At 49.2% G+C, this 24,577-nt stretch overlaps 2 protein-coding genes across 24 annotated transcripts in view; one reads left to right on the plus strand and one right to left on the minus strand.

Moving 5' to 3' along the window:
* Positions 1–804: 804 nt before the first annotated feature.
* LOC138849460 (carbonyl reductase [NADPH] 1-like) lies at positions 805–2,554 on the minus strand. Its single transcript, XM_070073108.1, has 2 exons — positions 2,488–2,554; positions 805–1,241 (listed from the first exon to the last, which is right to left on the minus strand). Exons 1-2 carry the CDS (start codon positions 2,552–2,554, stop codon positions 805–807), a joined length of 504 nt encoding a protein of 167 aa, XP_069929209.1.
* A 489-nt stretch (positions 2,555–3,043) lies between these two features.
* The window catches only part of SETD4 (SET domain containing 4), a 109,681-nt gene continuing 88,147 nt past the window's right edge, over positions 3,044–24,577 (plus strand). For 8 of the 23 annotated variants that reach the window (XR_011387700.1, XR_011387696.1, XR_011387703.1 and 5 more), the window contains exons 1-2: positions 16,185–16,526; positions 18,234–18,329. Coding sequence is in view for 2 of the 23 variants with exons in the window: in XM_070071858.1 (XP_069927959.1) it covers positions 3,073–3,523; positions 18,234–18,329 (547 nt within the window). In the remaining 21 variants the exon portion in view is untranslated. Of the gene's footprint in view, positions 3,524–16,184; positions 16,608–16,947; positions 18,330–24,577 lie in introns of those variants that run through there. The other 15 variants (XR_007914536.2, XR_007914541.2, XR_011387694.1 and 12 more) reach the window with 10 other exon arrangements.

Genomic DNA, 24,577 nt, shown 5'->3' on the forward strand with positions numbered 1-24,577 from the left:
TGCATGGGAGACCGAGAGGACGCTCCTGGCTCCTGGCTTCAGATTGGCACAGCTCTGGCCGTTCCCGCCAATTGGGGAATGAACCAGCAGGTGGAAGACCTCTCTCTCTTTCTGCCGCTTCTCTCTGTGTAACTCTTTCAAATAAATAAATAAATTAAAAAAAAAAAAGAAGCAGACCATCTGCCTTTCCCTTCATGGTATTGTCTGTGTTCTAGAGATGGTAAAACTGAAGCCAGATGATATCACCCTGCTGTGCTTCAGTTTCCATGTTGTGTCTGTTTTGGCAATAGCTAATGGCCCATCTGAGTAACTGGGATGGAGTGTGTGACCTGCAGATCCCAGGACATTGACTACTGGACTCTCTCTGTGTTAGCTGACTCCTGAGTTCTACCATCCTTCTACTGACCCAATGTTTTGAAGGTTTTACTTTGGGAAAGACCTGTTTCAACATATAAACAATCTGCACATGTTCTTTGAAAGAACCATTTATTCAAGTATTAATTTCTATTGTTTCTTTTCAGCAATTACAATTTTACTCTCCTGTATCACATAGGAAATTGGAAAGGATCTTTTCAACAATTATAATTTTGCTCTTCCTGTATCACATGGACATTGGAAAGCATTTCACAGAATTAGTAGTCAACTCAGGAATAGCCAACTCAGGTACATTAGCAGAGGTTAGTTGATAGAGATGATGCCTTTCTTTTCCCTCCTGGTTGGAAAATCTGTTGACTGTGAGATATTCTTCATGTTAAATCAGGACAGGCTAGGAAGCAGGATCCGCAGGTGGAGCTGGGGGTGAGCTCACCACTGTTCAACTTTTTTGTCCACGACAAACTGTCCATGAGGGCCCTCAGCATCTGGAGGCAAAAGGGCCAAGTACACAGGGGTCTCTGCTCCTTCTTCTGGGCTCTTGGTTGCGTTGGGTCCCCCCATGTCGGTTCTCACCCACCCTGGGCAGCAGGCGTTCAGGAGGATCTTGTCCCCTCCCCTCTGCTCACTCAGGTGCCTGGCCTGGATTCTGGACAGCACAGTGACTCCGATCTTGGTCACTCCGTAGGCAGTGTCAGGCCAGCCTTCTTTCTTGTGCACCCCCTTCTTCGTGTCTTCCACAAACTTCTTCATGAGCCCCACCAACTCCTCCTCTGTGATGGTCTCACTGCGAAACTTGTGCTGCAGCTCCGGGCTGCAGGATTTAAGGGCTCTGAGACACATCAGGCTGGACACGTTCACCACTCTGCCTAAAATGCACCAGAAATCACTATCAGGAGAGGCTTGCACAGGACGGCTGGAGCCCAAAGGCGCTGGGATTTAGACCAGAAAACTTCTTCTTGAGAAACAAAGGCCAGTGTGCATTCTAAGAGCAGCAGGCATGGATGGTGCAGTCGGTGCGTAAGAAACTATTTGTACCTTCAAGAATTCAAACAGTAGAGGAAGCAGGTGAATTGGAAAGAGAACCAGAGTCTTGGATGAAGTAGAACCTTTCAAGAGGACAGGACAGGAAAACAAGATAGGAGTTGAGAGTAAACTATATGTGCACGTCCTCACTGTAAACCACTCATTTCCACCCTTTGAGTAGTGGCCGCCATTCTTTCTTGGTGTGATGTGCTGAGTGGCGGTTCACCTCCTGTCTCATTACTTGGGATTAGTGTTGCAGCACTTCACAACAAAGAAATACGATCGTGCGCACATCTAGAACAATGAGTGCACTGAATAGCAGGGAATATGAGCATGGAGTTAGGCAGGGTCAGATTATGGAATGCCTGTAAACCGTGGTGAGATCTGCACTTTGCTCCTGGAGGAGTTCTGGGAGGGGAGAGTCCATCAGAGCCTGTGTAGGAAGCCAAGAAAGGAAAGGACCCAAGAAGAGACGTCTCTTAGGGGGGTTGCAGCTGTGCAGAAGCCCACAGGAAGGCCAGCTCTGCAGCTGGGAGCAATGGGCGGGGAGAGAGTGAGCGGTACAACCTTGGGACCTGTAGTGACTGTGAGGTCTCCGCGCAGGGTGACCTCCAGGACCTGGTGGGTGGCCAGGGTGACGCAGGAGGATGATGAATGTTCTCTGGAAATGTGTCAGCTTGGGAGGGGCATCAGGAGGAGGAGAGGAAGGAGGAACTCCAGGAGTATCCTAGGCAGGTGACAGAGTTTAGGGGGATGATGGATGGCTGTAGGAAGCCTCTGTTAGCCTGAGAGGGCACAGGGGTCCACCTTAGGGCCTCCAACATGAGTGGGCATGGGGGAAATAAAGAGTCTCCCAGGAAATTTGTGAGCAAAGACTACAGGGTCAGAAGGCACCAGGTGTGCCAAGAGCAGAGACCGCAGGGGCAGTGCAGGAGTGGGACGATGTCCTGACCCAGGACAGCCCCTGGCAGGGGCGGCAGCAGGCTGGTGCAGCTGGAGCAGGACAGGCAGCAGGGATGGAGCTGAGAGCTCAGGCAGCAGGGCCAGCTCCCTCCTGAGGGCACAGCGTGGGGTCCCCAGGAGACTCACCTCCGGGCCTCATGAGAGGCAGCAGCTCCGTGCAGACATCTCGGGTGCTATCAAAGTTTGTCTTCATAGTCACTTCCGCTTGAATATGAAAGGGCGTGGTATCCTCCACTTTTAGGGCAGAGAGAACACGGTCAATTAACAGCAAGCACAGGGGACTACTCCATTTAGAACCGCGTGGGACATGGGTGACTTCTGAGTTGGGTCTGGGTGCAGTCACAGCATCGCGCCAGCGTCTATCCCTGGTTTGACCGCGGCCTCTCTCTGTAAGACGGCAGCACTGGGAGAGGCTGGGCAAAGCCTGCTGGCCTGGGCTCTGGATTTAACCAGTTCCAATTTATTTATTTCAGGAGCAGCTTAAAATCTACCCCACACCCTGACGCCAATCCCCTAGAAACTGTGAAGAAAACCTTGGAGACAAGGAAACACAAAGGTCTCTGTGGCTGGACTCTGTGCCTCCCCCATCCCATTCCGCCTCCCCGAAAGGTGCAGGGCCCACCCCAGGCTGCCCTGACAGGCGTGGCCCACTCTGGCTGGAGATTCTGGGCGGTTCCACCCCGCGCGCCCCCGCCCTCACTTTTGAAGGCGATGCCTGCGTTGTTGACCAGCACGTCCAGGCCCCCATACTCCTTGCGCAGGAAGTCGCGCAGGACGCGGATGCTCTGCAGGTCCGTGATGTCCAGCTGGTGGAAGCGCGGGCTCAGGCCCTCGGCCTGCAGCTGCTGCACGGCCGCCCGGCCCCGCGCCTCGTCCCGCGCCGTGAGCACCACGTCCCCCGAGAAGAGCCGGCACAGGGCGCGCGAGATGGCGAAGCCGATGCCCTTGTTGGCGCCGGTCACCAGCGCCACGCGGCGGTCACTCGGCATCGCTGGGCTGTCACCGCTGGACCACTGCGTGGAGAACGATCCTGGCGCGGAGCCTGCGCTACGCGGGGTGTCCGGGAGTCTATGCCGGTCTGGAGCCCGCTGGATGCGTGCCCGGAGTCTTGAGTGCGGTGCAGCTTCGCGAGTGCGCCGGCGCTGGCGCAGGCCCCGCCTCGGTAAGGCTTGATTTCTTATTACTGCACCTAGTGACCTCGGTGGACCTTGCGAAACCTGCAGGGGGAAAGGGAATGCTTGAGAGTAGGGTTACGCAATAAACTCGGAGGAAAATTACAGGGGATCAGCTTCTGTCGGGTCCCTCCCTGAGCGCATGGAAGCTAAGCTCCTGAGAGTCCTTGGCCAGGTTTTCCTCTTGCAGTGGGACGCGTTTAGGGAAGCAGCGTGCAGTTTGCTGTCTGCGCGTGCCTGGAGCGCCATCACCTTACCTGGCTGGGTCCTGCGGTGCACAGGTGCGAGGGGGCCTCGCAGCCCTGTTTTATACACTCAGTGTGTGCGAGTGCACCTTTATATCCCCATTCAAAATGAAGAAATGGATACATCCTCGGGGGTTTATGAATGGCTCAGCGGTGGGAAATGCATTGTCCTCCCTGCTTCCAACAAAGGGATAAGTGACTTGAAGGTCAATTTAATTTCTGTGTCATCACATAGGTTGCCACTAGGCACACGTGTCCGTTTCAATGTCAGCTTCAGTAAGCGGCATTCATGCAATGAAAAATGTCGTTGCAATAGCCACATTCTAGATGGGCAATGTTCGTGTGCCACCGTGGCCACTGTTTTGGGCTGTCCAGATCCAGGACATGTCCATTCTTTTTTTTTTTTTTTTTTTTTTTTTTTTTTTTTTTTTACAGGCAGTGTTAGACAGTGAGAGAGAGAGTGAAAGGTCTTCCTTCCATTGGTTCACCCCCCAAATGGCTTCTACAACTGGCGCGCTGCGCTGATCCGAAGCAGAAGCCAGGTGCTGCTTCCTCCTGGTTTCCCATGCGGGTTCAGGGCCCAAGCACTTGGGCCATCCTCCACTGCCTTCCCGGGCCACAGCAGAGAGCTGGACTGGAAGAGAAGCAACCAGGACTAGAACCCGGTGCCCCAACTGGGACTAGAACACAGGGTTCCAGCGCCACAGGCGGAGGATTAGCCTAGTGAGCCGAGGCGCCGGCTCGGACATGTGCATTCTTGAAGAAGGTTCTGAAGGAAGGTGCTTCTGACAGATTCCAGGAATGCTGCTATTTCAATGCAGGGTTCTGATCAGTGGCTTAGCAGAATTTAAACTGGGAAAGGCCCTTGCTCTTCTGGCTGTTAGTGTTATTAAGATGGTTTAGCTTCACATGCAGTAGTACAATACAATCCAGGGATTTCTTAGGCTTTATCCAGTTCCATTTTGTCTTCACAATTTTTAAAACTGCAGTACAATACCACAGTGAGCCATTTGACAACAAAACAATCCTCCATCCTATTCGGAGCTCCCTAGTCTTAGGTGTGTTTGGTCCAGCGCAGTTTCATCCCGTGCAGTTTTGCGTTTCCACCACTGCAGTCCAGATCGGACCTTGGCACCCGCACCAGGAGCCCCTGTGGCTCTGGTAGAACTAAAGCACTCTCCCGGAGCCCCGACCCAGTTCCCGCCTCTGCCGGCTTTGCATGTGCTCAGCCTTTCTACCATTTTGTGGTTTCAAATGTTACACGTATGGACTTATACAACGTGTATCTTCATGGATTTTTTTTCTATCCAGGGTAATTAAGAACATTATTGCTTCCTTCTCTCAGTGAATGTTTGCTCTGTTCGTGGCTGGCTTTTTTCCACACTATTAATTACTTTTTTCTGTAGCTGGGTATGCAGTTATTAGAAGAAGAAAGTGGGATGGATTAAATTTGCTCATAGCCATCGAAGATAGAACAGGCTGTTCAGGGAACTCTGGGCCTGGGAGCCTCCTGATTTTCAAATCACAAACACTAGGAGGGACGTGAAGTAGGATCTTCACTCTGATCTGTGTTTACTTTAGGAGAGTCGTTCAATGGGGGAAGCATGCTCCATAAAATGCAGTCTAAAAATAGTAGGCATTAATGAAAATTCAGTATATGATATAGGTGGCATTAACAGTTAATGGAGGAGAGAAATAAATTTTCTGAAATTGGTCCAGAGAAAGGAAGTGATGATCAGAAACAAAAATTACAACATACACCAAGTAATTTGTAAAGTGAGAGAAGAAAGCTGATTTACAAATGAAACCATAAAAAATTGTATTTTTAGTGTGTGTAAAGATCTTTATAAGCATAGGAATAAGGGAGGAATCATAGGGGAAGTGACTGACAGATTTCACTAGAAGATATTTTTTGAAAATTTGTTCTTGAAAATCATGAGAATTTAAACCCACACTTAAGCTCTACGTGAATGATTTTGTATTTTGGATCTTAATTCTAGTGGTGTGTTTGTGAGGGGCCCCATTCCTGGGACCTTGTCTGGGTTCTAAGCAAATCAAAATAAAATCAAAGAGTAAAGGTGGGAGTTCCTGACACTGCTTAGTGGTGGACATCGGCGTACTGAGACCAGCCTGGCAGCTGTGTGGAGAAAGAATCGTATCACATCTGTTGTGGAATAACCTTCACACCTTTAATGCACTTTACCTGGTTTGAGCAGTTATTTTATTTTTCTTAAAGAGCACTGGTGCATGGTGTCGATTCAAATAGAAAATGTTGGCACAGGATTTTGTTAAATTATGAATTGTGAAGCCTCAGGGGCTTTCCTGGCTCACGAACTTCACTTGACACTGTCTTTTCTCCTTTCACTTTTTGCTTATCTGAGGTGCTCAGTACAGCATGGACTTTGGCTCCTGGATTCAAACTGCGGCCCAAATGCTTACTAGTTATGTAATTCTAAACAATTTAGTCAGTCCTGCCAAAGGTGAACCAAGCCATGTACCCGTGAAAGTGTTCAGGACAGCTTTTAATCAGCAACGTGTTATTGCAATAATAAGTTGGCCTAGTGGAAGCTGAACTCAATTTTTATTTGTAGAGGAGAGAGGGTGGATTTTAAAGGGAGAATGAGAGACCTGAAAGGGGGAACGGTGGGGCTTGAGCAATCAGGGACAGAAAAATTACAGAGGGCTGCTTCGTAGAAATGCTGGTTAACGGCCATGTCTGTTAGTTGACAATTAGCAAAATGAAAATTCTGTCCCACTAAAAAGACTGAAAGAGGATCTGTCATTTCTGATGATTGCATTTCAAAGGAATGGCTTGCAGGCCTGTAACATACCTTTGAAATGATTCCAAATACTCACATGGTTTCCTAGGTGATGTTTTAGGGTGTATTTGCCATCTTCAAGAGTGCTACATCTTACTAGTTCTTAGATGTGAGAGCCTGGAGTGAAATTACCCTCTCCTTGGGAATGTTATCTCAAATGTTGTCAGATCTCCCCTACAGGAGTTACGGGCCTAACTACTGGACTTTGAAATACATACAAACTTGAATTTGACCAACATTTGGAGACCTTGGACTAAGACTATGCACACAGTAGGCTGTACTGTCAGCTCCTTCTGCACATGTGTAGAGCTGCAGCAGGCTCTGGAGCTGTGAAGTCAGTTACAGCACCCCCTAGCTCCACCCTCTAGTGTGTGCGGGGTGGGCGACATCATAGGTGGTTACTGTCTCCACTGTGGTGGTCAAGCCAGCATCTCCCAAGAACCACTGGCATAAAGATGCACTTCCAACCTTAGGTAGACTTTGCTTCCCACCAAGGCCTATTTTTTAAAAAAAAATTACTTTATTTATTTGAAAGGCAGAGTTACACAGAGAGAGGAAGAGAGAGAGAGAAAGAGAGAGAGAGAGAGATCCTCCATCCGATGGTTCACTCTGAGAGAGAGAGAGAGAGAGAGAGAGAGAGAGAGAGATCCTCCATCTGATGGTTCACTGAGAGAGAGGGGGGGGGGGAAGAGATCCTCCATCCGATGGTTCACTCCCCAAATGGCTGCAACAGCTGGGGCTGGGCCAGAGCAAAGCCAGAAGCCAGGAGCTTCATCTGAGTCTCTTATGTGGGTGTAGGGGTCAAGCACATGGACCATCTCTGCAGCTTTCCCAGGTGCATTAGCAGGGAGCTGGATCAGAAGCAGAACAGTTAGGACTCAAAGTGGTGCCCATATGGGATGCTGGCATCACAGGCGGTGGCTCGACTAGTTACACCACAATGCTGGCCCTGGCCTGTTTTTATACTGATTGAGAAATTGGACTTTATTTTGGAGCTTATTCACTATGTGTTCAACATACCTTGTATAATGGTTGTGTTTCCCGTGAGGTTTGGTTCTGTTAATCTCTCCCTCTTTGAGCATGTTGGACATAAGAAAAGTTCTCCTTGTATAGCAACAAAGCATGTGGTTTGTTAATTCATACATTGATCAAATTTCCACTGTATTTAATGAAGTCTTTGAGAAAAACTCTCCTGAAGCAAATGCACATCTTAAAGGGACAGAGGAAAAATTCACATCTGTAAGACTTTTTTAGTTAATGCTTTAAGAAAATGTGGTCAGGGGCCTAATGTTAGATGTTGGCTAGAATGAGTTTTTTTTTTTGTTTGTTTGTTTGTTTGTTTTTGGCAGCTTTGAACATTCTTAGGAAGGCACTTAAATGGAGGGAACAGGGTCATCCTAGGGACACAGCCCTGAGTTATTAGAAACTATGTTAGTGCTTAAGTAGTTTTTTTAAAAATTATTTACTTTTATTTTATTTGAAAGGTAGACACATTACATTGGATCTGGGTCACTCCCCAAATGCCCACAACAGCCAGGGCCGGGCCAGACGGAGGCATCTGCGTCGCCCACCTGGTGGCAGGGTCTCAACTACTTCTGCTGCCTCCCACAGTGCACATTTCTGGAGTGGAGCCAGGGCTCAAAGCAAGCACTCCAATGCAGGATGCTGGCATCTGAAGTGGGCTCTTAGCTACCGTACCAAATTTCCACTTTTACATTTGGAGGCACAGGGGGGTGACTTGGAGGCATTTTAGTTCCAGACCATCACAATAGTGATTATCACAACAAAACAAGTCTCATGAAATTTTGTTTTCCCAGTGCCTATGAAAGCTATATTTACACTATCGTTTTTTAAGTATGTAAAATAGCATTATGTCTAAAAAAAGCAACGTTTATACCATACTTAAAAAATACTTTATTGTGGGGTGGGCACTGTGGCACAGGTCATTAAACCATGGCCTACAATGCCAGCATCCCATATGGGCCCCAGTTCAAGTCCCAGCTGCTCCACGTTTGATCCAGCTCCTACTAATGCACCTGGGAAAGCAGCGGAAGATAGCGCAAGTCCATGGTCCCCTGCATCCACTCGGGAAACATGGAAGAAGCCCCTGGCTATTGACTTCAGCCTAGCACAGCCCCAGCTGCTGAGGCCATTTGGGGGAGTGAACTAGCAGATGGAAAATCTCTCTCTGTCTCTCTAACTCTATGGTTCAAACAAATAAATCTTAAAAAATAAAAATACTTTATGGCAATGAAACAAATAATCAAAAAAAAAAAAAACACTAAAGGATTCATCTGAGCCTTCAGCCAGTCATGAGGTTTTGCTGGTGGAGGGTCCTGCCTCCTTGTTGTTGACTTCTGATTGGTCGAGGTGGTGCTTGTTGAAGATTGGAGTGGGTGTGGCAGCTTCTTAAGACATCAATAAGATTTCCCTGTAGCATCCAGTGCTGCTTGACAGCATTTCGCCCAGTGCAGAACTTCTCTTAGAACTGGACTCAGTCTTCCCAAGTTCTGCCATTGCTTTATCAACTAAGTTTCTGTAATAGTCTAAATCATGTGTAATCATTCTAGTAATGTTCACAGCATCTTCAGCAGGAGTAATTCTACGTCAGGAAATCATTCTCGTGGTTCATCTGTAAGAAGCAACTTCTCATCCAATAGAATTGCAGCAATTCAGCCATATCTTCAGGTTCCCATTTTAATTCCAAGTTTCTTCTTTAAAGATTTTATTTATTTATTTGAGAGGTAGAGTTACAGAGAGAGGGAGAGATAGAGAAATTGGACCTGGGCCAATCCGAAGCCAGGAAGCAGGAGCTTCTTCCAGGTCTCCCATGCAGGTGCAGAGCCATTTTCTACTGCCTTCCCAGGCCATAACAGAGAGCTGGATTGGAAGAGGAGCAGCTGGGACTTGAACCAGCGCCCATATGGGATGCTGGCACTGTAGGCAGAGGTTTGCCCACTATGCCACAGTGCTGGCCCATCTACCACTTCTGCTGTTACTTCCTTCAATAAAGTATTCAGTTCCTCAAAGTTATGTGTGAGGGCTGAAATCAGCATTTTTCCAAATACCTGTTAATATTGATATTCTGACTTCCTCCCATCAGTCAGGAATGATTTTAACGGTGTTACATTCTGCCAAAGTCTCGTGGCTGAATTATGGAGTCTACTTCTGAGATCAGCAAAGTCATCAAAGCTGGTGGCTGCACTGGATGGGGAGTAGGGGATAGGGGGGAGGGAGGGAGGAGAGATGGGGTGGGGGCATGTGCTCTCCAAATCATGCAGCCCCTACAGAGCTCAGGGTAAGCTTATAAAGGCAAAAACCACATCCTGTTGGGAGTTAATCCAAAGCCAAGCATTCGTTACAGAAGCCAGAACAAGCAAGGTTACGCTTATCTCTGAGGGGGCACTGAACCCATTTTCCTAGCACTTAATGTAAACAATCCTTATGAATAACATTTTTACAAGGCTAATTTTTGAGTACATAGTAGTTGTGCAATTGATTAGAAAAAGAGGACAAACAGAGTGATTAGAGATCAGAGGCAAAATAGAGTGACTCAGGTCAGGCCAAAGCTCACTTCAATGGCATCTAGAATGGGAAATCTTTCTAGAAGATTTCAACTTATTTTGCCCAGACCCATCATAGGAATCACCATCTATAGCAGTTGTAACTTTACAAAATATGTTTTTAAAATGATAATACTTTAAATAATAGTTGCAATTTGGGAGCTAGTGCCGTGGCTCACTTAGTTAATCCTCCACCTTGCATGGGAGCCCAGGAGGAAGCACCTGGTTCCTGGCTTTGGATTGGCACAGCACCGGCCATAGCAGCCTTTTGGGGGGTGAACCAACGGAAGGAAGACCATTCTCTCTGTCTCTCTCACTATCTAACTCTGTCTGTCAAATAAATTAAAAAAATAATAGTTGCAATTTAAAAAAAAGTTGCAATTACCCCTTAATGCATTGACTGTAATGTGGCTGCTGTATTAGCAGACATAACAATATGAATTTCATGGGCTGCAGAATGTCGTATGAACAGCACGAAAACAACATTAACCAGAGCTCTTGAATGATCAGGTCCACTGCCATTTTTTTTTATTATTATTTGACAGGTAGAGTTATAGACAGTGAGAGAGAGAGAGACAGAGAGAAAGGGCTTCCTTCCATTGGTTCACTCCCCAAATGGCCGCCATGGCTGGTGCTGCGCTGATCCAAAGCCAGGAGCCAGGCACCCCTTCCTGGGCTCCCATGTGGGTTCAGGAGCCCAGGCACTTGGGCCTTCCTCCACTGCCTTCCTGGGCCACAGCAGAGAGCTGGACTGGAAGAGGAGCAACCAGGACTAGAACCAGTGCCCACAGGGGATGCCGGAGCCCCAGGCGGAGGATTAACCAAGTGAGCCACGGCACCGGCCCCATCCATTGCCAATTAGTAGTAGTGTTTTGAAAGGATTTTTTTTTTTTTCCTAAGCAGTAGTTCTCAACAGTGGGCTCAAAATGTTCAGTAAAGGGGCTGGCAGTGTGGTGTAGAACATAAATAAACTGCCCGCAGTGCTGGCATCCCATGAGGTGCCAGTTGAAGTCCTAGCAGCTCCCTGCTAATGATATCAGCTGGCCTTATTAATAATTTTTAGATATTAATGATTTTGGTGGGTTCTTGCTATCTATTCAGAGAAGAATTCTGAATATCAGCTTAAAATAAACCAGGTGACATGGTAATTTTTTTTAAAAAACAGTTATTCAGTGAAAGGAATGCACAGGAAAGTGAGGGCTTTATTTAGGGGAGAAGGAAGTCTGGAAGCACAAGCTGGGTCCACACCAGGCAGAGAGCGGGCTGGGAGCCACGCGGAGCGAGGCCTATGGTTATAAGCAGCCACAGGGAGCTTAGCATGGGCAGGAAAGCAAAGGCAGAGAGGTGGCCAAGAGGCTGCATGGGTAAAGGCACAGGACAATAAGGGAGAGGCCCACCATGCTCCAGGCCTTTTATTCACTTAAAAAGGGGAATGTTTACATAGTCTGATTGGCAGGTGGGTGTACAGGTGAGAGCAGGTAGGGGCATAAGATCACCAAAGGGGGCAGGATGAAGGTGTGGTCTCCAGCTTACAGATGGAATCAATTTGAGCCTATCTGCCTGCCTTTGTCACTAATGTGCCTAGGAAAGCAGTATAAGATGGCCCGAATCCTTGAGACCCTGCACCCATGTGGGAGACCTAGAAGAAGCTCCTGGCTCCTGGCTTCAGATCATCCCAGCTCCAGTCATTGCAGCCATTTGGGGAGTGAACGAGTGGATGAAGCACCTCTTTCTCTCCCCTCCTCTGCCTCTCTGTAACATTGCCTTTCAAATGAATAAATAAATCTTTAAAAACAATATTCAATAAACCACGTTGTAAACAGATGTCTTGCCATGTAGGCTTTGTTGTTTCATCTATAGAACATGGGCAGAATAGATTTAGTATAATTCTTTAAAACCCCAGAACTGGCCGGCGCCCGCGGCTCAATAGGCTAATCCTCCACCTTGCGGCACCGGCACACCGGGTTCTAGTCCCGGTCGGGGCGCTGGATTCTGTCCCAGTTGCCCCTCTTCCAGGCCGGCTCTCTGCTGTGGCCAGGGAGTGCAGCGGAGGATGGCCCAAGTACTTGGGCCCTGCACCCCATGGGAGACCAGGAGAAGCACCTGGCTCCTGCCATCGGATCAGCGTGGTGCGCCGGCCGCGGCGGCCACTGGAGGGTGAACCAACGGCAAAGGAAGACCTTTCTCTCTGTCTCTCTCTCTAACCACTCTGCCTGTCAAAAAAAAAAAAAAAAAAAAAAACCTAGAACTTTCCGGAGTGGTAAATGAGCATTACCTTTGGCCACTGACCTTAGCCCCACACAAGCGAGCCAGCCTCTCCCTGGAAGTTCTGGAAGCAGTTGTCCGGTGTTGACTTTTCCTCTCGAGCTGTGCAGGTCCCAGATGGCATCTTCCAATATAAGGCTGCTTAGTTCTGCACCCAAACTCTGTTCTTTGGTGTAGCCGCCTTCATCGGTGATCTTAGCTAGCTCTTCTGGGTGGCTGGCTGCAGCTTCTACGCCGGGACTTGCTGCTGCATTTTGTACTTTTAGGTCACAGCGATTGCTTCTTTCCTTCAGCCTCATCACAAAACCTCTGCTAGCTTCAAACGTTTCTTCTGCAGTTGTCTCATCTCTCTTATCCTGCATAGACTTGAGCACAGTTAAGGCTTTGCTCTGGCTTAGGCTTTGCTTTAACAGAATGCTGTGGTGGGGCTGATCTTCTATCCGGACCACTCATCTTTCTCCACACCAGCAGTGAGGCTGTTTTGCCTTCTTATCATCCATTTGTGTGTTCACTGGAAAACTGCATTTAATTTCCTTCCTTTGCATTCGAACCTTGGCTAACTTTTCAGTGCAAGAGGTTTTTTTTTTTAATTTTAATTTAATTTTATTTATTTATTTATTTTCTTTTCTTTTATTTGACAGGTAGAATTACACAGAGAGGGAGAGACAGAGAAAGGTCTTCCATCTGTTGATTCACTCCCCAAATGACCACGGTGGCTGGAGCTGGGTTGATCTGAAACCAGGAGCCAGGAGCCTCCTCCAGGTCTCCCAGGCAGGTGCAGGGGCCCAAGCACTTGAGCCACCTTAGGCTGCTTTTCCATGCCATAAGCAGAGAGCTGGATAGGAAGAGGAGCAGCCAGTACAGGAATCGGCACCCATAAGGGATGCCAGCGCTGTAGGTTGAGGCTTAGCCTACTAAGCCACACCGCAGGTCCCCAAGAGCCTGAGTTTTGATCTGTGTCATCTTTTGTCAGGTCTTCTTCACTCAGCTGTTGATTTAAAGTGAGAGATGTATGACTGCTTTCTTCACCTGAACACTCAGAGTCTATTGGGGGGTTATTAACTGACCTAATGTCATTGTGTCTCAGGGAGTAGGGATGCCCAAAGAGAGGGAAAGAGATGGGTGAGTAGCTAGTTGATCAGGACAGCAGTTAGAATACATACAGGAGGCTGGCGCTCCGGCTCACTAGGCTAATCCTCCGCCTTGTGGCGCAGGCACACCGGGTTCTAGTCCGGTCAGGGTGCCGGATTCTGTCCTGGTTGCCCCTCTTCCAGGCCAGCTCTCTGTTGTGGCCCGGGAGTGCAGTGGAGGATGGCCCAAGTGCTTGGGCCCTGCACCCCATGGGAGACCAGGAGAGGCACCTGGCTCCTGCCATCGGATCAGCGCGGTGCACCGGGCGGCCGCGGCGGCCATTGGAGGGTGAACCAACGGCAAAGGAAGACCTTTCTCTCTGTCTCTCTCTCTCACTGTCCACTCTGCCTGTCAAAAAAAAAAAAATACATACAGGGGCCGGTGCTGTGGCGCAATAGGTTAATCCTCCATCTGCGGCGCCGGCATCCCATATGGGTGCCAGTTCGAGTCCCGGCTGCTCCACTTCCGACCCAGCTCTCTGCTAATGGCCTGGGAAAGCAGTGGAAGATGGCTCAAGTTCTTGGGCCCCTGCACCCATGCGGGAGTCCGGAAGAAGATTCTGGCTCCTGGCTTTGGATCAGCACAACTCTGACTGTTGCAGCCATTTGGGGACTGAACCAGTGGATGGAAAGCCTTTCTCTCTGTCTCTCTCTTTCACTGTCTGTAACTCTACCTCTCAAATTAATAAAGAAAATCTTAAAAAATACATATAACATTCATTGATTAAGGTTGCCAGGTTGCATGATATCACAAAACAATTGCAACAAATACTTACATCAGAGCAGAGATCACAGATCAGCATGATAAAATAATGAAAAGCTTTAGAATATTGTGAGATTATCACATGTGATAGAGACCTAAAGTGAACCCCTGCTGATGGGAGAATGGTGCTCCTGGACACTTGATGCAGGGTTGCCACAAGTCTTCAATTTGTAGAAATGAAGTAACTTCAAAGCAATTACAAAGTGTGATGTGGTAAACGATAAGAGCCCATATAAATAAACTAAACAAGGTTCCTATGTAAATAAACTAAAAACTAACTAGAATTGAAAAGAAGGTGAGACTTCAACTCAGCCAAACACAGCTGGTCTTGTGCTTCCCAAGGGAATACTTGGTTCACACTTTCTTTTGCTGAAAATAATTTCTCTGTTCTGTGTCTGTATTCACCCTATGAAAAGCTTCCCTTAGTGTCTTTTTGGAGGATACCCAAGCTACTTTTGGTTTGAAGCTGCCCAATTCCCGATTTCTGCTCAAAGTCTGAAAAATTTTAACATGCCCAAAATGTTATGAAGAACGAAAGTGACTCCATTTTTAAAACAATAAAAAAGGCAGCCTCCGTTTCCCATAGCAGACCCGGGTCCTTGTAAAAGCAGGCATTCAGGCATTCCGGAGATATCAAAGCTCACCAGGGACAGCTAGCTCGGCAGACCAAGGACAGCACAGTAGAGATCGCTGAACAAAGTAACTCCCTGTGCCCAGAGCTTCCGTGCTGTATGTAACTCTTTTTTCCTGCTGATGTAGCCCTTTTTTCCTTTAAAAACTCTCCCTAACAAACACTGGGGCCTCACTCCTTCCTCGGCTGTGTCGCTTGTTCGGATGGGGTCCCTGTTGCGGCTTGTACTCCAGAATAAACCTTGCTTTTGCAGTTTGGTGTGATCGACTCTCTGGGGGTCTCTGCGGGGATCCACATATTTTTTGGTGCCCAACAGTTATTTTTTAACATCTCCAAGTTTGAAAGCATCTATTTCTAGGACTGCCTTTTTATTTAATTTGTATTTATTGATTTGTTGGGAGAGAGTGAGCCACAGCAATTTCTATCCAGCGGTTCACTCCCCCAAATGCCCACAAAGGTGTGGAGTCCAGTAGAACCAGCACCTGGAACTCATCCAGGTCAGGCACTTGGGAGGCAGGGAGGCAGCCCCTTAAGCCATGGGCGGGAACCTGGACTTGGGCACCGGAGCCAGTCATCAGCCCTGGCAACTCGGAGGTGTTGGCACCTTATTATGCAGGCGTCTTAACCAGCAGACCTTTAAAAACTTGAATTTCAGAATAGTTTTACTGAAAAGTTGCGAATGTAGCGCCTTTCACCCCCAGTTCCCCCGTTAGCCTCATCTTCGTGCTGTGCTGCATTTGTTACAAGGGAGCTGTGGACACTCCAGCTTCCTCTGGTTTACGACAAGCCTGTAGATTTTATTTTGTAGCGACGGAAAAGCGTGTTTTAGGAACGCTGGGCAGGTGTCGCGCGGTTTGCTTTCTCGTGGAAGCACCGGGGCTCCGGGGAGAACCCGGGCCATCAAGGCGGTTCACGGTGCCCGCGGTGCCCTGGCCGTGCTGGCCAGGCTCCTGCGACCCCTTCAATGCTCACTCTTCGGAATCGAGTCCGCAAGCACAGCCCCGAGCGTGGCGGGGAGGGAGGGCGGACGCTGAATTTTGTCGGAAACAGAGAAATTCAGCGTCCCGTAAGGCCGGCTCCGGGACGAGGCAGAAACGGCGAGGTGGAGCGGGCCTGGTCCTGGCCGGTCCCGCCAGGCGGGAAGGCGCGAGGCAGGGCGTAGGGAACCCGGGACGCGGGCCGGGTACCAGCGAGGGCTCGCGGCCCACAGGACTCGCGGTCCCGCCTCGGCGAGCCTGAGGGAACTGCGCATGCGCCTCGGGACGCTCCGCCCCGCCCACCGCCGACGCCATCTTTGAGGCCGTTTCCGGCGCTGAGGGGAACCGGAAGGGCTTCCGTTGCCGAGGTGACGGGAGTGCGGCCGGCTGCGAGGTTCCCTCAGTTTGTAGTTCTTGCGTGGGAGAAAGATGTGAGTGAGACGGCAGGTTGGGCAGTCCCGGCGGTGTTCTGTGCGCCGCAGTACAGTCGCCTCCTTTCCAAGTCGTGCATTTAGCGAGTCCCGCCCCGGCGCGCTGGGCTAGACGCTAAAACATCCGCAAACTCACACTCTTACTGAACAAATCCACCAACAAGATCAGGTAATTAATTTTTACCCAGGATACTATTAACAGATTTTATGTTTTGTGTACCTACTGAGCAAAACCACCCACAAAAACCAGGTAATTCATATATTACAAATGATGCTATTTAAAAATTTTACGTTGTATTTCTTGCTAGTTAAAAAAAATGCTATTTTTTTCTGTGTCAGTTTTGTATCCTGTGACCTTGCTGTATTCTTTCAAGTTTGGTAGCTGCTTAAGTATTCCATCAGTTTGGCTGCATAAGTGTGTATGTTTTCTGATCAAAGACAGGTTTGCTTTCTTTCCACTCGGATACTGGGATGCTTTTTTTTTAAAATAAAGATTTTTTTAAAGATTTATTTATTTACTTGAAAGTCAGAGTTACACGTTACACAGAGAGAGGAGGAGAGGCAGAGAGAGGTCTTTCATCCACTGGTTGGTTCACTCCCCAAATGGCCACAACGGATGGAGCTGCGCCGATCAGGAGCCTCCCCTTGGTCTCCCACGTGGGTGCAGGGCCCAGGACTTGGGCCATCTTCTACTGCTTTCCCAGGCCACAGCAGGGAGCTGGTCCGAAGTGGAGTAGCCGGGACTGGAAATGGCACCCATATGGGATGTTGGCACTGCAGGTGGCGGCTCTACCCGCTACACCACAGCACCGGCCCTGTAAGCCAATTTGGTGCGGATCTGAAAGTCCTAGAGAATGTTCTAGATAAAGCGTTTTTATTTATTTGAAAGGCAGAGTTACAGAGAGGGAGAGGCAGAGGCAGAGAGAGAGAAGCCGTCCATCAATGGTTCACTCCCCAAATGGCTGCCATGGCCATGGCTGGTGCAGACTGAAGCCAGGAGCCAGGAGCTTCATTCGGATTTCCTGCATGGGTGCAGGGGTCCAAGCACTCGGGCCATCTTCCACTGCTTTCCCAGGCCATAGCAGAGAGCTGCATTTGAAGTGGAGCAGCTGGGACTTGAACTGGTGCCCATATGAGATGCTGGCCATGCAGGCATTGGCTTAACCCTCTACACCACAGCACCAGCCCCTGGATGCCTTTTATTTGTTTATTTTTTGCCTTATTGCACTAGGTAAACTGTGAGTACTATGTTGAATAAATGCAGGGGCCCAGGTATCCTTATGTAGTTCCAGGTGTCTGGGGGAAAGCACTAGTTTGCCACAGTTAGATGTGTCATAGTTAAACATACTGACAGGGAGGCAAAGAGAGAGTGGGAGCACACATTCCCATCTGCCAGTTCTGTCCCCAGTGTCCACAGTGGCTGAAGTTGGCCACACCGCTGCCTGAGGCTGAGTATCGGGAACTCAGTCTGTGTCTCCTGTGAGGATGGTGGGAGCTCAGCTTCCTGAGCCATCAGCACTGCCTACCAGGGTGCGAGTTAGCAGGAAGTTGGAGTGAGGAGCTGGATCCAAGAATGCTCTCTATACTGCTAGACTAAGGCTCACCCCTGTCTTTTGTTAGGTATTCTTTACCAGGTTCAAGAAGTTCTCCGCCTTGGTTTGCTGAGGGTTTTCTGTTAGATTTTACCAACAGTTTTCCCTGCATCTGTTAAGGTGCTTCTGTTATTTACTATTTTAGTTCACACTGTTTGTGCTTTTTGTGAAAATGTGGTGATTTTCTTCTCTGTCAGGTAGGCTTCATCAGGGGTGGCCTTTTGAAAAGGGCATCTAATTGTACAGTGATTTAATCCCCATTTGTTCTGTCCTTTCCTGACTAGTGAATGAGAGCTACAAGTCTGAATTTATAGATCTACAGAAGTGGCTGAAAGACAGGAAGTTTGAAGATAAAAACTTAGCACCTGCTCGTTTCCCAGGTAAGATCTGGGATTCAACTCCCCTTCCCCTCATGTGAAGGGTGTGCCAAAAGCAGAGGTGATTCTTAAGAGGTTGGCTTTGTTTTCTCAGTGAACATATTGATTGCTGTGTGTTGGGCTTGTTACCTTGTAGCTTCCCTATATACATGTATTTCACCTTGTAAAAATAAATGCAGGTGGATTATAGAAATGACAACATGTTGAAATAAAATTAAAAAGGGAAAAAGGGGAATGAGGATAGAAAAGTAAGATGAAGCCAGGAATAAGGAGGACATGTAAGAGACACAGGTAAAAGTCTTGCACACTTGTCAGAGGTGAGCCACAAGTGGGATCATCTTTCCAGCGGCTGGCAGGCTGGTTGTGGTTGCTGGGCCAGATCTCTTAGTGTTTGTCTCCTCAGCAGAAGGGCAGGTGTTCCTGGAGCCTAGACCTGATGGAGGTAGCTATGTTGGATGCTCACAGGAAAGACATCTGTGATAGGGTGTGACATGGTGATCCGTCCACTCAGCAACATCTCTGTGGTGGCAGTTTTGTGGATTTTTCACATTGTGTGGGCTGATGGGGTTGTCCCACAGCTCCAGTGAATACCCATAGTTGGTAGATGTCTAAGAGTGGGAGACTTGCAATCAGCCTGGTGAAGTGCTTGTTCTCTGGGTGTCCCTAAAGGAGAGAACGTTAGAGAGCCCTCGGCACGTGCTGTCCCTATTCTTGTTTGTGGCAAGTACTGGCCAAGGCACACTCTCTGTGACAGTTCATGACAGAGCTGCGGGCACCCGCAGTCATCTGAGCTCAGTGAGGAGAACATTCTTTTCTGAAAATTAAAGAGCTTGTGTTTGGAGGTTAGATTAACATTTTCTTCTGGAACATTCCCTCACGCAAGTTGGGTAGCTGGCAATGACTATGTGCCTGCATTCAGGGCCACCCCGCTCTGCCCCTAGGTGGGCTGGAGACACCCACAGGGTAGAACAAAATGCCCTTCAAACATATTTGGGGTCCAGCTGTAGGAAAGAGACAGTTGCGTGATTAGGGACCTCATGTTCTGTGTCACAGGGCAGGCTGCAGAAATGTTGCCTTACAGAAAATTTAAAGCATATGTCACCAATTGCTCTGCTGGCCATTAGGATGGTTTTTCAGGTACCCATTGGGTATTTGAACTTTGAGCAAAATTTCTTGTTTGTCCCCCAAGGTAAAAGACTGCTCATTTGCCCTTGGCTGAGTGAGGTAGTATGTGTAAGTTCATTCCTCGTGAATCACACATGCTTCCTTGGGGCTCAAGAGCTGTATTTGGGCTGTCAACCCAAACAATGGCAGAGAATGGCTCCCAAAACAAAGAGCTTTATCAGTAATAACAGGCACTGTGATTTGGGATTCCTGTGCCAGTAGTGAGCTATGGGCCTGTTTAGGAGGCAGAGGGAGACAGGGTTTTTTTGTTTTTGTTTTTTTTTTTTTTTTTAAAGACTTGTTTATTTATTTCAAAATCAGAATTACACAGGGAGAAGGAGAGTCAGAGGTCTTCCATCCTCTGGTTCACTCCCCAATTGCCTGCAACTGCCGGAGCTGCACTGATCAGGAGCCAGGAGCCAGTAGCCAGGAGCTTCTTCTGGGTCTTCCCATGCAGGTGCAGGGGCACAAGGATGTGGACCACATTCTACTGCTTTCCCAGGCCATAGCAGAGAGCTGGATTGGAAGTGGAGCAGACAGGACTTGAACCGGTGCCCACCCGCCCTGAGACAGGGTTTTTTTTTTTTTTTTTTTCCCAGGTAGAGTTAGACAGAGAGAGACAGAAAGAGAGACACAGCTGGCATGCTGTGTCGATCGGAAGCCAGGAGCCAGGTGTTTCCTCCTGGTCTCCCATGCGGGTGCAGGGCCCAAGCACTTGGGCCATCCTCCACTGCCTTCACGGGCCACAGCAGAAAGCTGGACTGGAAGAGAAACAACCAGCGCCCCAACCAGGACAAGAACCCGGGGTGCTGACGCCACAGGCGGAGGATTAGTCTAGTGAGCCGTGGCGCTGGCTAGAGAGGATTTTTAAAGGTAGAATGAAGAGGGTCACACAAGTTGTTGAAATAATTATCGTTGGCCATGAAGACCCATAGCAAGGTCGATTTCCATCCAATGTCCTCCATGGGAGACCCAGATGAAGCTGCTGGCTTCAGCCTGGCCCAGCCACTGCTCTACAGCCAATCGGGGAGTGAACCAGGAGGTGGAAGATCTGTGTCTTTCCCTCTCTCTGTGACCCTACCATTCAAATAAATACATAAATATAAAAAAAAGCTAGAACCATGTCATTTAGAGATAGAATAAGAGTATTTCAAAAAGTACAGGGAAAAAATGAAATAAAAAGATGGGTGTAGTAAAAAATTTTGAAATCTGTGTATCTGATGGAATCTTCAAAAAGTTCATGGAAAGTGTGTGTTATTAAAAAATCTAGCATGATTTTTCTAAATTTGCTTTTACATCAAAGTAAACATCTTTTAATTCTGTTGTTTCATGCCATTTTGAAGTTCCCGCCAAGGTTCCTGGATGGGGAGATGAGTTAGGAATCATGGTATCCAACCGGGAGGAACCCTAGTTGCAGACTTGAAGCAGGAATTCCCCAGCTGTCCTGTGGGGATGGACTTTGCTGAATTACAGTCCTCCCAGCTGAGAAGAAAGGTCAAGAACTATGAATGTGGAGAGATTAACACCTTAGCCTCCTCGGGTCAGATAATACTTTTGCCTGCTGAGAAAGCATTCCCTTGAGCTGTGGCATTGGCAGCCAGAAGGGCAGCCTGGTTTCCTGCAGAAATGTTAAGTGTCCACCAACTGGTGACTAGGACAGTGGCTTGTAGCCACCTGTTCTGGCTCTGCCACTGCCTCCACAGGGTCAGCATCTCAGCTTCGTACTTAGCATCCTTATCCCTGTTGTCAGGAGCCCCCTTTCCTTCCAGATAGCACCAAGAGCCTGCACAACTGGAGACACGTCTGGTGTCTGTGCCAATATTTACCTTGTCTGGTGTCTGTGCCAATATTTACCTTCTTTCCTTTTGGGAGCTGGAGAGCTCTTGTCAGAGTGAGCAGCTCAGCCGTCTGGGCTGCAGTCCTTGGTGGCTGCTCACCCAGCCCTCCATTGCCCATTACCAATACCCTGGCTCCATTAGGAGAAGAGGGCCTAGTCGTCTTGGCAGGGGCTGCTCCAACAGGTCCATTTTGCTGGAGAAACAGTCTCAAATATTTGCAGACAGTCCAGATGAATGAACGCATTTTCATGGATAGGCAGGAGAGTGGCAGGACTCAGAGTGCACACAGCCTGGAGCTTCACCTTTAGATTATCTGAGGGACAGCCTGGCATTTGCCTAATTATCCTTCTGGTGACCAAATGATCCCCATGTCCAAGGCCAGCCAGGAAGCATCTTGTCGCTCCCCGTCTTCGTGGAGGAACGACACAGGACCCTGCGCTGTTCTCTCGTCTGCTCGGCCCTCCCCGGGTTTGCTGCTGGTTCTTCCCGGGTTGGCTACTATCCCTTCCACCTCCGTGGAAGGGCAGTTCCCCCTGGCCGCATTCCCCACTTCCGCAGGGGAGCGGCACACCGCCGGCCGGCCTTCTCGGGGGCTGCACGGGTTCCCTTAGATGTTCCCCATAGATGTTCCCGGTGCATGCCGTCTCTCTCCTCCTTTATAGTCCTCCTCCGCCAATCCTAACTCGGCTGCCCACACGCTGAGTACGCTGCTCTCCTCCAATCAGGAGCAAGTCCTACAGTTTATTAGTTGAACTGGAGGCAGCTGTGCGGAAGCTGTTTACTTCTCTCCCAGCGCCATATTGTGGGAGAGCAGATGCATAGAATAAGTCCTAATTCGAGTAACTTAGTCTAGTCCGGATTGCTCCCCACAGATCCCCCTTTCTTTTTATTTTTGGCGTTGATACGCGCCTGTCTTCGGTGTCCCGCGGCACACACTCTGCTCTACTTGCTAGAGTTGCCACAGGCTCTTACAAGTCCTATCAATCAGGAAAACCGAATCCGGGTCCTCTCTTCGCCATGTTGTGAGGAGGTTTTTAGGCGCTGATGCGTGCCTGTGTTCGGTGCCCTGCAGCGCATGCTCTGCTCTGCCTGCAGGGGACTTACAAGCTCTATCAGGCAAACCGAATCCAAGCCTTCTCATTGCCGTATTGTGGGGGAGACTTATTAGTGTTGGTTTGTGCCTATCTTCGGTGACCTGCAGCTCATGCTTTGGTCGAGCTGCTTGCTGGCGCTTACCGCCTTAAATCAGGCAGACCGAATCCAAGCCTTCTAATTGCGCTATTGTGGGGAAGCCTTACTGATGTTAATTCGTGCCTGTCTTCGGTGACCTGCGGCGCATAAGCTGCTAGCTGCCCGCAGGTGCTCATCGCTTCACTTGATTAGGCAGACCGAATCCAAGCTCTCACATTGCAGTGTTGTAGGGAGGCCTTTTTATTTCTCTATTTCTCTATCTCCGGGCATTCCTATTTCTCCCATTTTACTTCTATCTTCCAGCATTCCTATTTCTCTTTTACTTCTAAACCTCTGTTTCTCTTATCCCTGCGGCTTTCCGGCACCTCGCCCCGCCGGCGGGTTCCCGGCTCTGCGCCGCTTCAGCCCGCGCGCCTCTCTCATCTGCGCAGCTTCCCGGCTTTGCGCGGCTCGGCTTCGTGCACTCCGCGGTCTCCACGCTTAACCCTTTCGCGTCTGAACCACGGCCTACGCCAGCCCCGTTCCCTATCTATTCACGCCCCGTGCTCTCTCTGCACGCGGCGGCTTCCGCGAGTAACACAGCGTAGCTTGCGTCTCCGCCATTAGCATTCAATCTAAGTTCCCCGGGCTAGCCTGGCGAATTCAACCCAGCGTACGTCTCCGCCCCACGGTTTGGCTTCCCGTCCTTTGCTCCCCGGGCTAATCAGACGGATCCCAACCTGGCTCACGTTTCAGCTTCTGGTTTCAACTTTTCGCCCCCTATTCCCGGGCTAACTTGAGAACCCCAAAGTGGCTTCCGTTTCCGCCTCGGCCTGCCCCCCGCAGCTTCAATTTCCCTAACGTTTTTCTCTACCCGGTATGTTTCCCCAAGCTTTCCTCCAACGATATTCCTCCCTCATTTCTCCTGGCCTCTCCCCACAGTCCGCATCCGAGTCTGTTTGTTCTAGCTTTCACTTTCGCTTTCGACCTTAAAGATTTCTCCCAGCTTCCCCCCGTAGTCCGTATCCGAATCTATGCCTAGGCTTTCAATAGCTTCTTCCGGCACCCTTTTCGTCCGGCTTTTCCCTAGGCTGTTTGCTAGTCTCTCTCTCCGGTATTTTCCCAGTTCTTCCCGTTTCTTCCCTCCTAAGTTTCCTATCCGTCCTAGGTTTCCTATCCGAGCTAGGTTTCCTATCCGAGCTAGGTTTCCTATCCGAGTCAGGTTTCCTATCCGAGTCACGGCACCATTATGTCGCTCCCCGTCTTCGTGGAGGAACGACACAGGACCCTGTGCTGTTCTCTCGTCTGCTCGGCCCTCCCCGGGTTTGCTGCTGGTTCTTCCCGGGTTGGCTACTATCCCTTCCACCTCCGTGGAAGGGCAGTTCCCCCTGGCCGCATTCCCCACTTCCGCAGGGGAGCGGCACACCGCCGGCCGGCCTTCTCGGGGGCTGCACGGGTTCCCTTAGATGTTCCCCATAGATGTTCCCGGTGCATGCCGTCTCTCTCCTCCTTTATAGTCCTCCTCCGCCAATCCTAACTCGGCTGCCCACACGCTGAGTACGCTGCTCTCCTCCAATCAGGAGCAAGTCCTACAGTTTATTAGTTGAACTGGAGGCAGCTGTGCGGAAGCTGTTTACTTCTCTCCCAGCGCCATATTGTGGGAGAGCAGATGCATAGAATAAGTCCTAATTCGAGTAACTTAGTCTAGTCCGGATTGCTCCCCACACATCTCCTATGGTTACTGATTCTGTCAATGTCTCCATCTACAGTAGGGTCCCAACCAGGCTGTAGGGTTGGGCTGGAAGCTGCGTGATTGAGAGTGGGCCTGGGGTCTCATCATTGAGTGGTTGGTGTTTTTTTTTTTTTGGCTCTGTCCATAACAAACCTTTGCTCACTAGCAGGAAGCAGAATGGGTAGCAAGAGCCATCTATGTATATGCCCAAGTGGAGTGATGTGTTGAAAGATATGATGGGGCCTGCATTGTGGCATAGCAGGTAAAACCTCTGCCTGCAGGGCCAGCATCCCATATGGGTACCAGTTCAAGACCTGGCTGTTCCTCTTCTGATCCAGCTCTCTGCT

The sequence above is a fragment of the Oryctolagus cuniculus genome, chromosome 4, assembly GCF_964237555.1.
Source record: "Oryctolagus cuniculus chromosome 4, mOryCun1.1, whole genome shotgun sequence".
In the NCBI taxonomy this organism is placed as follows: domain Eukaryota; kingdom Metazoa; phylum Chordata; class Mammalia; order Lagomorpha; family Leporidae; genus Oryctolagus; species Oryctolagus cuniculus.

Coding starts and splice junctions, on each gene's coding strand:
- LOC138849460 (XM_070073108.1), bottom strand. CDS start 2,554: ATGAAGACAAACTTTGATAGCACCCGAGATGTCTGCACGGAGCTGCTG. Junction 1,242..2,487: donor GCCTCTCATGAGGCCCGGAG/GTGAGTCTCCTG, acceptor GGTGCATTTTAG/GCAGAGTGGTGAACGTGTCC.